Here is a 15,715-nt window from a genome sequence, read left to right as displayed (position 1 = left end):
TACACTTCATCACAACTCAGTTAATTTCTATGTCTGCTATTAAAATCAATATTCATTAATAAATGATTATTTAAACTTAAGAAGGTCAGATAAAATGACACTGATAATAAACAATGTTTTATTGTTTTGTCTATTAAATCAACATATCAACATCTGTTTCAGAGGCTTCATCTTACAGACAAACATCATAATAAACTGAGAGCTTCAGATGTTCTTCAGATATCTAAACATTCATTAGAGTCTCATGAGTCTTGTGCTGAAGAAGATCTGGTGAAGATTTATCTACAGAAACTACTGATGATGAACTACACAGCAAGATACATTAATGTTAATGGGATCAATGAACAGTATTACACAGAATTCGGTGATAAAAGCAAAAGTAAATCAGACTCAGTTCACCTGATGGATGTTCAGATGGCTGTGTTTCATTGTGCTGATAGTTTCCTAAAGCAGCTGATGGTCACTAAACTCTCACAGTGTCAGTTTGCTCTTCCTCTTCTTGTTCCTCATCCATTCACACAACAGATTGAGTTTCCTCTCTGGACATTCAGACAAATCAACAAGAGCTGGAAGATGAGAAATACTAACAATGACATCATCAATAAAGAAGAGCCGGTGTACAAAGTAGAAACTCCAATGGTGTCGTTCTTCAGGTTTGGTTCTGTGTCTTCATCCAAGTCTCAACTGATGAACAATCTGATCAATGAGAAACACAACACATTCTTCCACAGGAACTGTCCAGGCAGCAGCAGAACCAGACTACTGATGGATGGAGTGGTGGAGATCGCCTGGTTCTGCCCGTCTGGAAAAGACACAGATAAATTTACTGACTGTGTTGCCTTCTGTAATCTTCATGGTGATGCAGGAGTCCATGAGAAACAACTGCAGATTCTGACTGAAATGTCTTCAGTCAATGTTGTTCTTCTCTCACAGCTTGACAAGAATGACAAAAACATGATTACAATTCAAAACCTGTACAGAGACAAAAAGCCACTTATTTGCCTTTTTACTGAGGATGAATCTGTTCTCACTGAGACAAAGAAAGGAAAATACAAAATTGGTTTAAAAGACAGAAATCAGTCAGATGTATCAGAAGAACTCAGAAAAATTATAAATGTTTGTCTCTCATCTTCAGCATCAGCTTCCATGTTCAGACTTGAAGATTTGTCCAAACACTCAGATATCAGAGTAGATGAGGAAGATGATGAAGACTGCAGGAGAGGAAGAGAAGCAGCACAGCAGATGATGAGTTTACTGAAGAATAAAGATCTGAGAGAAATCAAAGAAACATTTCTGCCTCATCAGGGGAAACTCTGGCATCTGTGGTGTCAGAAGAACAAAGAACTTCATCGACCTCAAGGGGAAAATATAGAACAAGAAATAACCAGAAAACAAACAGAAATGAAGAAAATTCGTGAACAGCAACACAAATCCCACATAAGTGAGTTTGTAAAGTTCTTTATAACACAAATGAACTTAAATGATAACAGGTTGTTTTTCCTTAAATGGCTTAAAATCCTCCTGGAGGAATTTACGTCAGTTGATCTTTCTGCTCTACATCACAAATACAATGACAAGTGGTCAACAATTTTAAAACTAAAAGAAAAAGATAAACCAGAACAACTCAAAGAAGAATCAGAACTTGAGAAAATATCTGAAGATCTTCAAGCATCAAGCTTTGGTTTGGAGCACATCATAAGAGAGATCGGTCAGATCTATGAATCATGTTCATCTGTGAAGAAGAATAAGACAGATCTGCAGTTTAACTTCTCTTCTCTCCCGAGTCTTGCAGCAGAGATGATGATCTGTGGATTTCCACTGGAGCTGATGGATGGAGATGCTGCTCATGTTCCTCTGATCTGGATCACTGCTGTTCTAGATGAACTCATACAGAAACTGGGAGACCAGAGAGTCTTTGTGCTGTCAGTTTTAGGACTTCAGAGCTCTGGGAAATCAACCATGTTGAATGCCATGTTTGGACTTCAGTTTGCAGTCAGTGCTGGCCGATGCACCAGAGGAGCTTTCATGCAGCTGATCAGAGTATCAGAGGAGATGAAACAACAGCTGAAGTTTGATTATATTTTGGTTGTTGATACTGAGGGTCTTCAGGCTCTAGAACTGACTGGAAGATCCACAAGACATCATGACAATGAACTGGCCACATTTGTTGTTGGTCTTGGTAATCTGACATTGATCAACATCTTTGGAGAAAACCCAGCTGAGATGCAGGATATTCTTCAGATTGTTGTTCAGGCCTTTCTGAGGATGAAGAAGGTCAAACTGAATCCCAGCTGTATGTTTGTACATCAGAACGTTTCAGACGTCACAGCTGGAGAGAAAAACATGGAGGGAAGAAGACGACTGCTGAAGACACTGGATGAGATGACAAAACTCGCTGCTGAAGATGAAGTTTGTGATGCAGAATGTTTCAGTGATGTCATTAAGTTTGATGTACAGAATGATGTGAAGTATTTTGCTCAGCTGTGGGAGGGAAGCCCACCAATGGCACCACCAAACCCAAACTACTGTGAAAATATTCAAGAACTAAAAAAAACTATCATTTCACAATCCTCAAAATCAGATGGTATGAAGCTGACACACCTGCGTGAGCGAATTAAAGATCTCTGGGAGGCTTTACTGAAAGAACAATTTGCAGGGCTTGACATTAACTTTTTGAGCAACTTGTCCTTCGGACAAGTAAATTTGTGTTTCACTTGTCCATGCACAAAAGTCACTTGTCCGGGTAAAGATTTATAATAAATTTTGTGTTTTGCTAATCAGTGGCGGAGCAAGAGATTTTTCATTGGGGTGGCCAGTCAGGCAGGGGCCAGCAGTTACTCTGGTGGCACATAAAATCTCTATCATCCAACCTTAAAATACTTTTAAGTATTATAGGTGTGTTAATCAGAATAACATACAATTGCTACAATACTTGAATTTTAATTAAAATGAATTGAGATTAACATACAATTTATAGTCATAATTCAACCTCATGTTTTTTTTATAAAATAAAACTTTTGAAATTTACTTTGAAACCAGGATTTATATCTCCCATTGCTGAAGAGACCAGGAAATCATGTGAATTTTGTAGGCCACTGAAATGTATTTTACTAAGATTCATTTGGCTGCTTCTTGCTACTCTTTCAGAAGAATGATGCTATATCTGCTGCCTTTCTCTTCATTTTTCCCCACATTTCAATGATTGTAGAAAAGTGTCACCTTTAATAAATGGACTAATCCGGTCACCCCTGTTATTAAGTGTGAAATGGACTGTTCCAAATCTTACCGCTAGAGTCTGCGCAGTGTCGGAGAATAGAGCAGGTGAATGATAACGGGAAAGGAGATCGGCTGAATAGTGTAAATAGTTATAGTTTAAATAAGCAGGATTAATTCAAATCAAAGGAGGTTTTGTGGACTGTGAGTTTGCGTGCATTATACTAACCACACATCTATGCACATTTAATAAAGTCAACGATTTGAAAACTTTGAGTGAGACAAACTTGTTCTAACCAAACAAACTGTAGCCTTCAACCAAACCCGGACTAGCAATTAAAGCAAAATAATAGAAGATTTTTCAATGATTGTCTGACATTAAAAGACTAAAGCAAAACATTAAAACATTACCATGTTTTAAAAAACTTATTAGGATAAATGTATCTAGATTATCTGTTATATATATAAAATCAATCTTTAATCCTAGCATTTACGCTGTAATGTTCGTGTGGGATTTTTAATGTACAGTGACGAACTCTATCAGATTCAAATCAGCTGTCGCGCAGCGCGCACACATATAGGCGCTCTGAAGATTCTCGTTATAAAACAGATTCTTAAACAAGATTTTAAGCCCATTATGTGTTTTACTGAACATTAGAAGAGAAAAAATACGGACTTAAATCGGCTTTTTGTCACACAGTGATGAAAACTCGGTTGAAGTGCCTGTCAGTTATATTTATGCCGGAGCCTGAAGAAACATCAATCTCCACTCCACTCTCGCCCCTCCGTGTTCGGCGATCAGGTTTAATGCGCGTGCAGCTTGTTTAGTAACAGTAACATGTAAACGTGTGTGTCGGCGTGCCGCGCTCTCTGTTCAATATTCCGCTCGGTGTTTGTGCTGCGCGTTCTGCTCTGTCGTTAACGAGCACATAACGTGAAGTAACATTGGTTGAAATTTAACTTGTCCAGTGGGACAACTAATTTTCTCTTACACTTGTCCTACAAAAAATCCACTTGTCTCGGACAAGCGGACAAGCCTTAATGTCGAGCCCTGATTTGTGTTCAGCTTTCAAAACTCTCTGGAGATTTCAGCATACAGAAGACTGGAGACAAAATACAGTAAGTGGACCTGGACTCTACGCAGTGCCATGCTGGACATTGAGAACAAACTACAAAACAAAATAGAAAATGAATCAATTCAAAAGATTGAACGAGAAGATCTTCAAAGAAAACTGAAGGAGAAAAGTGAAGAAGTGAAAAAATCAATGTCAGAATTTTTTGAGAAAGACACAGATAAAGATATCATGATTCAGTGGAAATCTTCATTTGAAATAAAAATCAAAGATATTGAGGGAAACATTGTGAGAGAAACAAAGAGGAAATTAAATGAGATTCTTTGTCAGAGAGATCTTAAGAGAAATATTGATGCTCAGAGGACACAACATGAAAACATTCTCTTAGAAAAGAGTAAAGAACTTGCATTAAAACTCAAAGACAAAACAAATAATGAAGAAATACTGAAGAGAGAGTTTGATCTGTTTTGGGAAGAGTTTATGAAGAAGATCACCACATATACTCCAATCAAAGACATTAACATACTGAGAGATGTGAAAGAGATTCTTAGTGACATCTATAAAAGTCTCCCTGTAGACACCTGGAACAACAACAGGAATATTTTCATTGTGCAGAATTATTCAGATTATGTACAGATAAAGAAATCCACTGGAATTACAGAACATTTTGTGAATGTCTTCAAAAGTGACAGACAGAATTTTAGTTCTCTTGAAACTCAAATAAGAATCTTAGTCAATGACATTGCTGATCAGATACTCACAATGATTCAGTCATTTAATATGTCAAAGATGGGATACAACAAAAGCTGCATTCAAGACCTCATAGGTAACATCAAGTCAAGAATAAGAGATTATGAGGAGAAGTCTGTGAAATATGTGTTCAAGAATGAATTCTTCATAGATTTGGTATTTTCTATATTTAAGAGAGCAGAAAAGACATTCAATGATCAACACAAAATGTTCAGAGAAGTCAATGATCCTGTTCTCTATCTGATGAAGAAGAGAGATGAATACTATAATATTTTCCAGAAATATTGTCAAGGAGCAACAACAGCTGTTATTTTTGGTGAGATCATCTGTCAGAAACTGAAAGAACCCATTGAACAGAGTCTCTATAAACAGACTGCCAGAGATTTAGCAGATGACATCAGATCAAACTGTGAAACATTGAATGGAAACAGATCAAATCTGGAGAAACACATCCTGAAGAGACTGGCAGAAGAGGAGAACTTTGACAAATACATGAACTACATTCATAATCCCAGAGATCACTTCAAGAGTTTCATCAGAGATGAAGTCCATCAGTACATCAGAGATCAGTTCAGTATCAGTGTTCAACCCAAGATGAATCAGAACATTAAAGTCCTGCAGCAGAAGATCCTGACAGCAGCTCATGAATCTACTGAAGATGTTCAAGTGAAGAGTGGAGATGTTGATTTGTGGTTGAAGTTTTTCACACAGAAGCTCTCAGGTGATCTGATATTATCTGTAAAGGACTTCAGTGGAGTGAATCATGATGATGTTGATGATTTTAAACTCTTAGAAGATGTGATGAGAAAGGAACTTTCATCTATAATGTCTAACATCAGCAGAGAGTTCAGTACAGATACATTTGATGTTAAACTGGATCTCAACAACAGACCAGATGAGATTCTGATTGATCATTTCTGTCAGTGCTGTTGGGTTCAGTGTCCGTTCTGTAGAGCCATCTGCACCAACACAATAGAAGATCATGATGGAGATCACAGTGTACCTTTTCATAGAGTGTATGGAATCAAGGGAATGTATTACAGTGGAACTACAAATCTATCTGTCAGCTTTTGTACATCACAGGTTGCAAGTAATCAATGTTTTTATACCTCAGATGGTAAGAGATTCTTCTACAGAGAATACAGAAAAGCAGGACCAGTTTATGCTAACTGGAGCATCACCCCTGACTCCTCTGAGATGCCCTACTGGAAGTGGTTTGTGTGCAGATTTCAGAAAGATCTGGAAATATACTATAAGAAAACATTTCAGGGTTCTGGTGAGATTCCAGATGAATGGAGAAAATACACAAAACATGAAGCTATTGAGAGTTTAGATAAATACATCTAATTAGTCAATTATATGTGACTGAATAAAAAAAGCTCTTCTTGCTGTTTAGTTAGAGATTAATGTGGAAGAGCACTGCATTATCATCACATGACCTGTAAACATTTATTGTAATAATAAGTGAAAGATAATTTAGCAGTGCTACAGTAAAAACTTGTTAGTATTTGTTAGCATCTGCAGTTCTGTTTGATTATAATTGTGTTAAGTATGTTTGAAGACTTGACTGTAGAAACTCACACCTGTGACATGAGTATTACATCATCACTGAATATTTGTTACTTAGCACCAATCCACTTCTGAAGATCTACACTGCTTACTGGAAGAGTTTTATTTTTTATATACATCATTACATTTTTGTTGTGTGTTTATTTTAGGAAACCTGTATGTTAAAAAGTAATATAGCGGTAGAGATTGTGAAGCTGTAGTTTATAGCTATAGTGTTTTAGGCCCTTAACTATGTTTATAAATTCATTGTTACCTACAGCTTCTTAGTGATTACTGTTTTATTATAAGATACAACACAGATTAAAATATGTCTTATTGGTATAATAACATTATATCAGTCAATTATTTATATATGAATTGTAACATCAGATTTAATAATTATGTGTAAGTAAGCAATAAGGTACGAGAGGCTGTGCTGTATCCAGTGTTGGGTAAGTTACTCAAAAAAAGTAATAAATTACTAGTTACTAATTACATCTTCAATCATGTAATTAGATTACTTTACAAATTACTCTCTCCAAAAAGTATTTAATTACTTATTACTAATTACTTTCTAAATCCTATTTAGCACATGATAGAAGAATAGGCTTGAAATAGCTTGAAGAAATAATATATAAAATACATCAATTATTCTGGTCCCACTTTAGGGTCCAATTCTCTCTATTAACTATTAACTACTTTTGCCTCAATATATTCCAACTACTGCTTATTAATACTAAAGTTGTTAATTTTAAGTGTTGGTAGAAATGGGGAGGGTTAAGGACGCATAATAAGTTTTTGCAGAATTAGGCATTAATATGTGCTATTAAGTGTTAATAAACTAGTTACACCCAACACTGGCTGTATCGTGAATAAGTAACGGCTGACGGGCGTGGTTAGGCACGCCGCGAAGCGGAGCCGTTACTTATTCACGATACAGCACTTGCCTCGAGCACCTTACCGCTTTTATAAAACGGTTACCACACAAAATTAAAGTAAAAAAAAATATTAGTGCAACTTTCATGAAGTTAAATTAATAAAAGCATTCCTTCCGCTAGAAAAAATAGTCCCTGACTGCGAACAATAACATGAAAGCTCAAATAAAAACAACAAACTGTTCTCAAACTTTGTTTCATTATATGTTTATGTGTTGCTAAGGGTGTTGCTAAGGGCGCAGTGATATTAAATAGAACTGTTGGGTGAAGCGGTCATAGCAGTGTTTTATCGTGAATAAAGCACACCTATTGACCAATCAAAATCAAGGATTGGAACTAACCGTTTTATAAATGTGTGTATAAGTTTGTGTAAAAATGCTGGTCCATGAGCTTGTTTAAATCAATATAATGAATAATAATAATAACGCTTGAATAAATGACCGTTTTTGTTTTTTATCATTTTCAGCAGCAAACATCTACAACAGATAAAAACTTATGAACTGATACTGCATTTGAACTCTCCATTCTTATCAAAAGCAAACATAAAACAAAGAAATACATAAACACAAAATCAATTATTGTGCCAAACATTTATCATCAGCGACATTCAAACTGATGATCAACTATAAAAATGTATTTTCTTTTTCTGAAGCAAAACTCTAAACAAAGCAATTTAATCCGATTAAATCAGACTGACTTCATTTAACATCAATATTCATTTACTCTTAGTAATAAACAAAAACATTAAAAAAATAATGTTTATTACATTATACTGTAACCAATATTTTAATAACATGGAATTATAGTAGAACCAGAAACAAAAATAAAGTTTTGGTGGATCTGCATAAACTGTACTGTAAATGTAACATCATGTCTAATAGTGCAGATGTGGATGAAATGGATGATGGCCAAATCTACAAGATTGAAAAGGGATTTGAGGGAAAGAAATGGAGGAAAACGTTGGTCAGAAGTAGGGTTGCCAACTTTCTTACTCTAAAATACGGCACAAAGGATGGCCTGCCGCAGAAGTGAGGATATGGTTTTGTGTGTACAGTGTATTTAAGACATTTGTCAAAATGATAGCTTATCTCCTAATTTAATATTCATTTATAACTCTTATGTCTTGGCAAATAGTTTGTTAATTTACAGCAGGTAGCCTACTTTTAACACAGTCCTTTAATTGAACTATAACCTTTACTATCTGTCTAAGACGGAACACTTTTTATACCCTTTATGTTAATCTTACGTGTGACAAAACAAAACTAACAAAGATTCTTTGAGCTGTATTTTTTCAGAGTCAACATTAAATACCTTAATTAAAACACACTTACATTCTGTAAATCACAAACGCGAGAATTTCCTAGCAAAGTAGGAATTTGAAAATACTTTGGGGCATTGCGGATTGAGGCGTTTTAGGCAGGTCTGGATCAGTGATCTCTTCAGAATTGAGAACGAAATTTGTAAGTATGCAGATCTCATACATGCACAAACACCTAAATAACGCACTATATATAAAAAACATGAGATCGTATTATTTTACCCTCTTAAACGTATACTGATTGTGATTGGATGAAAGGTGTCGGGGATCATTATTAAGTGTCGTGATCATCAGAACTGCTGCTGTTGTGTTGCTGTTTGTGGCGCTGCAAGAACTGACAGGTGGATGACATCAAAGTACAGCAAGAGCATTTCAATAGCAGTCTGCTTTGTTTCTCGAATCACTCTCGCTGGATTTTGATGTTATCTCCTGCACGTTTCTTGTTGTGATGCCACATAAAGTCGAACAAGCCTGTTGTATCAGTCACTGGTTAGATCAGCGTAGTAGTCAAAAAATGGGAGGGGAACAAAGGTTGGGATTTTGAATGAAATATCACATCCAGAAGCTCTTAAAAAAGAGAAACAGGATCAAATGATAAAAACTCTAGTGGAGTGATGGAAAGAAACATAAAACCAGTTAATGATGAAACACAAAACCAGGCCATATGACAAATGCTTGTGAACAGAAATGTTAAGTTGATACTTCAGTAGTTTAGAAAGTGACGTTTGTTTGTTTTATTTGTCACACCATTTATTTTGCAACAGTCAAAAAAGAAAAGTAATAGAATTAAAGCTAGCAGGGAATATGATATGAGAGCAGATCAGATTAATGTGCTGTAACGAATTATAATTAATTATTATTATTACATACATTACTGACAATAACTGAAATAGAGAAAACACAAACGCTGATGTTTAGGATGTTGATTAGGGTATTACACACACTAAAGTTCAATGCTAGAAGACTTATATAACCGTCAAGAATTTAACAAGTTCATTCATGAATTAGAGATTGTTCCAGATGTTGTTTGTGTACAAGAAACTTGGCTTTAGATTTTGTGATGTCAGGGTTCAGTTCTGTAAGGTGTGATAGATCCAACAACCAAAATGGTGGAGGGTAAATTACTTATTAAGAATTGGTACCCATACAGCAAAAATATATTTTCAAATATAATTTTACATATATTTCAAAATATTCAAAAAATGGCCAAAAAATATGTGTACTGAAATATATTTTGAAAAATGTATTTCCCACCAAATTTTGTGGTGATTTTTTATATTTTTCAATATAAAAATAAGCATATTTTAAAGCATTTATATTCAGGTTGCATTGGAGAAAACATCCAGCAGACTGAACTTGCATGGAGAAAAAATAAAAATGTGAAACTAAAGAGGAAAGATGGTTTATCATGTTGAGGACTTTACAATGTCTGAACTCAACAGCTTTGCTACTTATATACAGCTGGATCAACTAGAAAATGCATTTCCGGAGGAACTGCAAAAGTGTGCTTGCTCTGGTGCCGCAGATTTAGTTTGTGCATCCTCATATTGGAGTCCCAAGTTCATGTACGAAGTTTGGTTTCAATACGTGAAAGCGTTCTTGAGATATAAACTACTTCCTGTTTGGCGGCGTAAAATTTTAGAAAAAATGTTTTTTCTTTTGATGTTGTTCATCCTCACATTGGAGACCCAAATTAATGTACAAAGTTTGGTTTCAATACTTGAAAGCATTCATGAGATATAAACTACTTCCTGTTTGGCGGCGTAAAATTTTAGAAAAAAAAATTTTTTTTGATGTTGTGCATCCTCACATTGGAGACCCAAATTCATTTACAAAGTTTGGTTTTAATATATGAAAGCGTTCCTGAGATATAAACTACTTCCTGTTTGGCGGCGTAAAATTTTTAGAAAACAAAATGTTCTTTTGATGTTGTGCATCCTCACATTGGAGACCCAAATGCATGCACAAAGTTTGGTTTCAATACGTGAAAGCGTTCCTGAGATATAAACTACTTCCTGTTTGGCGGCGTAAAATTTTAGAAAAAAATTTTTCTTTTGATGTTGTGCATCCTCACATTGGAAACCCAAATTCATGTACAAAGTTTGGTTTCAATACTTGAAAGCATTCATGAGATATAAACTACTTCCTGTTTGGCGGCGTAAAATTTTTAGAAAACAAAATGTTCTTTTGATGTTGTGCATCCTCACATTGGAGACCCAAATGCATGCACAAAGTTTGGTTTCAATACGTGAAAGCGTTCCTGAGATATAAACTACTTCCTGTTTGGCGGCGTAAAATTTTAGAAAAAAATTTTTCTTTTGATGTTGTGCATCCTCACATTGGAAACCCAAATTCATGTACAAAGTTTGGTTTCAATATGTGAAAGCGTTCCTGAGATATAAACTACTTCCTGTTTGGCGGCGTAAAATTTTAGAAAAAAAAATGTTCTTTTCATGTTGTGCATCCTCACATTGGAAACCCAAATTCATGTACAAAGTTTGGTTTCAATACATGAAAGCGTTCCTGAGATATAAACTACTTCCTGTTTGGCGGCGTAAAATTTTAGAAAAAAAAAATTTCTTTTGATGTTGTGCATCCTCACATTGGAGACCCAAATTCATGTACAAAGTTTGGTTTCAATACTTGAAAGCTTTCATGAGATATAAACTACTTCCTGTTTGGCGGCGTAAAATTTTAGAAAAAAAAATGTTATTTTCATGTTGTGCATCCTCACATTGGAATCCCAAATTCATGTACAAAGTTTGGTTTCAATACATGAAAGCGTTCCTGAGATATAAACTACTTCCTGTTTGGCGGCGTAAAATTTTAGAATTTTTTTTTTTTCTTTTGATGTTGTGCATCCTCACATTTGAGACCCAAATTCATGTACAAAGTTTAGTTTCAATACGTGAAAGCGTTCCTAAGATATAAACTACTTCCTGTTTTGGCGGCGTCGACGCACATTTAGTTTGAGCTGCGACGGGCAAACGCTTCCGAAAATCAAAAATCCTTCTAGTAACTTTTGTGAGGCTTGGTCCAAGGATCGTGTACGTGGATTTTCGTGAAGTTTGGACAAAATTTGTGACCTGTGAAACTTTTTTAAGGTTTTGTGTTCTATCCAATATGGCGGAAGAACGACATCGATCTGTGACCTTATCTTCTCAAGCAACTTACACCGGTACTGCCCGAACATTTTAAAGTTTGAACGGTGTCTCTGTGTCAAACGGTCTAATCGCTAGAGCTGGCCAAAAAAATCTACCCGGGAAAAATAATAATAAAACTTAAGAAGAACAATAAGTGTGCTTTTGCAAGCACACTTAATTATGTTACCATACCATGTTTGACAGTTGACAATATAATCATTTAAAGGGCCCATAACTTAGATGTTACATACATGTTGTGACGAACTTTGCATCGAGCGCCCTCGAAAAAAGAAGTCACCGGCCGCCACTGGAGGAATCTGAAGGGGATACTGGAAAAAGTAGGAGAGGGAAAGGGGATAAAAAGGAAAGGCTCATTTACATTATAAGTGATTTTGTTGCATTGTGTCACTCGTCTCTTTCAATGAGTCATTAGGAGGCTTTTCTAAATCTGGTTGTCATAAATGAGTAACGTCAACTCCAGTAACCGATGAGAGACGGATGACGTGAACTCCACCGCTTCGTTCTCGTTGGTAGTCGCTCCCGAAAGTCGCTTTTAATTTGCATAAAGTTACACTTTATTAGTTACACCAATGGTCACTGTCGCCTAGCTTCCATTAAAATGAATGAGATTGCGTCACTCTGCTAGTCTTAATGCAGGAGGCTTTATTTACATTTCTTAAAGACACAGGATTGATGCTACACACTCCTGTATGGTAGGTGGCAGTATGCTCCTTAAAGTTGTTTGTAATCCACCAATAAACAAAAGAAGAAGAAAAACTACTGCTCTGCATGTTGAATTCAGTCAAGACCAAGGACATAATTAAAAAAGCCACAATGTGTTTATGAACTTTAAAATGCTACTGATAGGACAAAGACTCACTTCTTTATTGAATGCAAACATTTAACTGAAGGCTTTTTCATGTTTGTGCTAGTGATGAGAGAAACAAAGATTTTTCAAGCTTTGAATCAATTGAACCAATTGCTTCACAAATTGATTCAGTTGTTTAAAGTGTTTGAAACACCACATGCTGGTGACACCTGCTGGTCAAAATAGTGTAAAGCACTAAGATTTAGGCCAAAGCATGCCTTGCCTTGCCTATGTGAGGATAAACATGAACTTGTGTGTGAATATTATGAAGTTTTATTTAAAAACTTGTTCAGTGTTTTAGCGCTTAAACAGATTCTCTTCTTGCACAAAACGTCTCCAGCTTTGAAAAAAATCACAGCTGTAACACTTTTGCACAGATATTAAACTTACCTTAGAGACATAATAACTGGAGTGTAAATTGAGACAAAACAATATATTCTTTCATTAATGTTTAATGTGGATCAGTTAGAAATATAGACTGAAATAAAGCTTTGTTATTAAAACAATATTTTTCACAGAATAACCAAGTAAAAGATTTAGGTTTTTACATGGTATATAAAAGTGTATTGGAGAGATTTTATTTAAATATTGATTATTTCTGTGATTTTTGTTCACATTATTTTGTAATTGAGTTGGGTGGATATGAAAAACTTTATTAGAAGGAAAACTGATATTACATTGAAATTAAATAACTTTGACATATGTATATCTATATTATATGATTGATAATAATATTGCCATTCTGTACAACTTTTGATAATTTGGGGGAAATTTCACATACATACTGTACACTGTGAAAAATACTTTGCTGCCTTGCATTTTTTTGTTAAATGAACTCAGATTTACAAGTCATGTCAACAGAGATGAGTTGTCACAACTTATAAAATATAGTTGAGAAAAGTCAACTTAATTTGATAAGTTATACAAACTCATCTCTAGTCAAGATAAATAATAGTAAGTTGAAATGACTGGTAAATCCGAGTTTTTTTAAGGTAGCAAAGTATTTTTTACAGTGTAAGAAGATCCAAGCCAAATGTCATTCATTTTCTCCAGGAAACCAAGAACTACTGCACCAGTTTAAAGAACATTGATAATGAAAAAGCGACGAATACTTTTTATGAATACACAATTTTTGACGAATGGTTTGTATAATCTGGTATTTTTGTAAAATATAAATTTTCTTTGTTTAATAAAATAGACACACGTGCCTTACTCTACACTGACATCCAGAGGACAGAGATGAAAACATTTTACTCAAACAATAATTGTGAAGCGCAAATGCATGTTAATCAGTGAAAATCTTGATGTACATAGTTTGCCTGATTTTTAAATCTTTGAAATACTGCAGTCTATCATAAACTATATTTTTTGTACAGTTATATTTTAGATAAGGATGTGTTCTCATCTCGGTCCTCTAGATGTCAGTGTAGCGCAAGGCGCGTGTGTTTGTCAGCTTCACCTGCTGCGTGTTTGTGCTTCATTTAGCGGAAGTGTTCGTGTCGGTTTGATGTAAATGAATACAATGATAAACTTTCTCCTGCGCTCGTAAAATGTCTTTATCTCCAGATGAAAAACATGGTAAGTGTTTGTTGTATTACAATCCTATAAATGCCATAAGCATTTTCTTCGTTTCCACTGTTCTTATGAAGTTTTTGGTTTTACTTTCATTTTCTCACGTACCCTATACGGCCAAATGTTTACAAGTTTACACAAACAAATTAAACAGAGAAATCCAGACACACACTTACAGGCCTATATATCAGCTGGTAACTCCGTTAAATCTAAACACATGTCTATATCGATGTTGTTTATACATTAAGGTGACCAGATTTTTTAAATGAAAACCGGGGACATTTTCTAGTTAAATGGTGAAAATATCATTAAAATCTCATTTGTTGTTATCTATAAATTAAAAAATGGGGACAAATTTTTTTTTTTAAGTTTTCTTTTTTATTGTTGTGGGTTCACTGCAAAAAATGAATTTCTTCTTACTTAATATAATTTTTTCTTATTTTCAATACAAATATCTAAAAAATCTTAAAACAAGATGCATTTTCTTGATAAGCAAAATCCCCTAAGAAAAATCTATCTTAAAGACAAAAAAATAAATAAATTTAAGTGAATTTGTGCTTAAAACATACAAAAATATTTTTCTTTAATTAAGTAGTGGTAGATTTTTTTTGCTTGTTTTAAGCACAAATTTGATATTTTGGTCTAAAAAATAGACTTATATTCTTAGGTCTTTTTGCCCATCAAGAAAATGCATCTTGACTTAAGAATTTTTTTGTATTTGTACTGAAAACAAGAGAAAAATACTAATAAGAAAGTCATTTTTGCATTGTTTCTAATTCAATTAATTGAACAATTTCTGTAGCCTAAAAATCTATTTTCTCCCGTTTTTTACACAAGAGACATACCTCATCAAAAATGACTTCTGGTACTACTTCAGCTGATTTCATAACATTGTAAACGTGAAAAAAACAAGGAATATTGCAAAATGTAAACATATTTAGCCTACACAAAACAAATGCTCCGTAACATACTGTGATCAGTTCACTTCATTGGTTTATTATTTTAATTTAACATGAGTAGTTAGTACTTTAAGCCCCCATAACTTTAACTGTTTTCATATCTTATGATAACTTGAGTGATGATAATGATGCTTTCTCATGTGTCTCGTTGTAAATTCTTCATCGCTAAATCAGTGGGGTGCGCAAGTAATCAGTAGCTTGCGGCCCCCTCTGCTGGTGAAAATAATCATTACATGATTGCTCCAGTATGGTACTACAAACGCTATGTTGATCGGGTTTATCAGTGTATTTGCTGGTTGTTTTGGACATGCTGTAAAACGGGGACATTTCCGGGGA

At 34.7% G+C, this 15,715-nt stretch overlaps 1 protein-coding gene across 1 annotated transcript; it reads left to right on the top strand.

Annotated features, from left to right (window-relative positions):
• Window positions 1–150: 150 nt before the first annotated feature.
• LOC141351272 (interferon-induced very large GTPase 1-like) lies at window positions 151–6,911 on the top strand (the record flags this gene model as incomplete). The annotated part of the gene is made up of 2 exons (XM_073857940.1): window positions 151–2,647; window positions 4,267–6,911. Coding segments are annotated over 2 exons (4,614 nt in total), but the record flags the coding sequence as incomplete, so codon positions are not given.
• Window positions 6,912–15,715: the final 8,804 nt, after the last annotated feature.

Source organism: Misgurnus anguillicaudatus, chromosome 19, assembly GCF_027580225.2.
Source record: "Misgurnus anguillicaudatus chromosome 19, ASM2758022v2, whole genome shotgun sequence".
NCBI classification, from domain to species: Eukaryota; Metazoa; Chordata; class Actinopteri; order Cypriniformes; family Cobitidae; genus Misgurnus; species Misgurnus anguillicaudatus.
The sequence above is the reverse complement of the archived record's forward strand: the minus strand, read 5'-3'. Positions and strand labels throughout refer to the sequence as shown.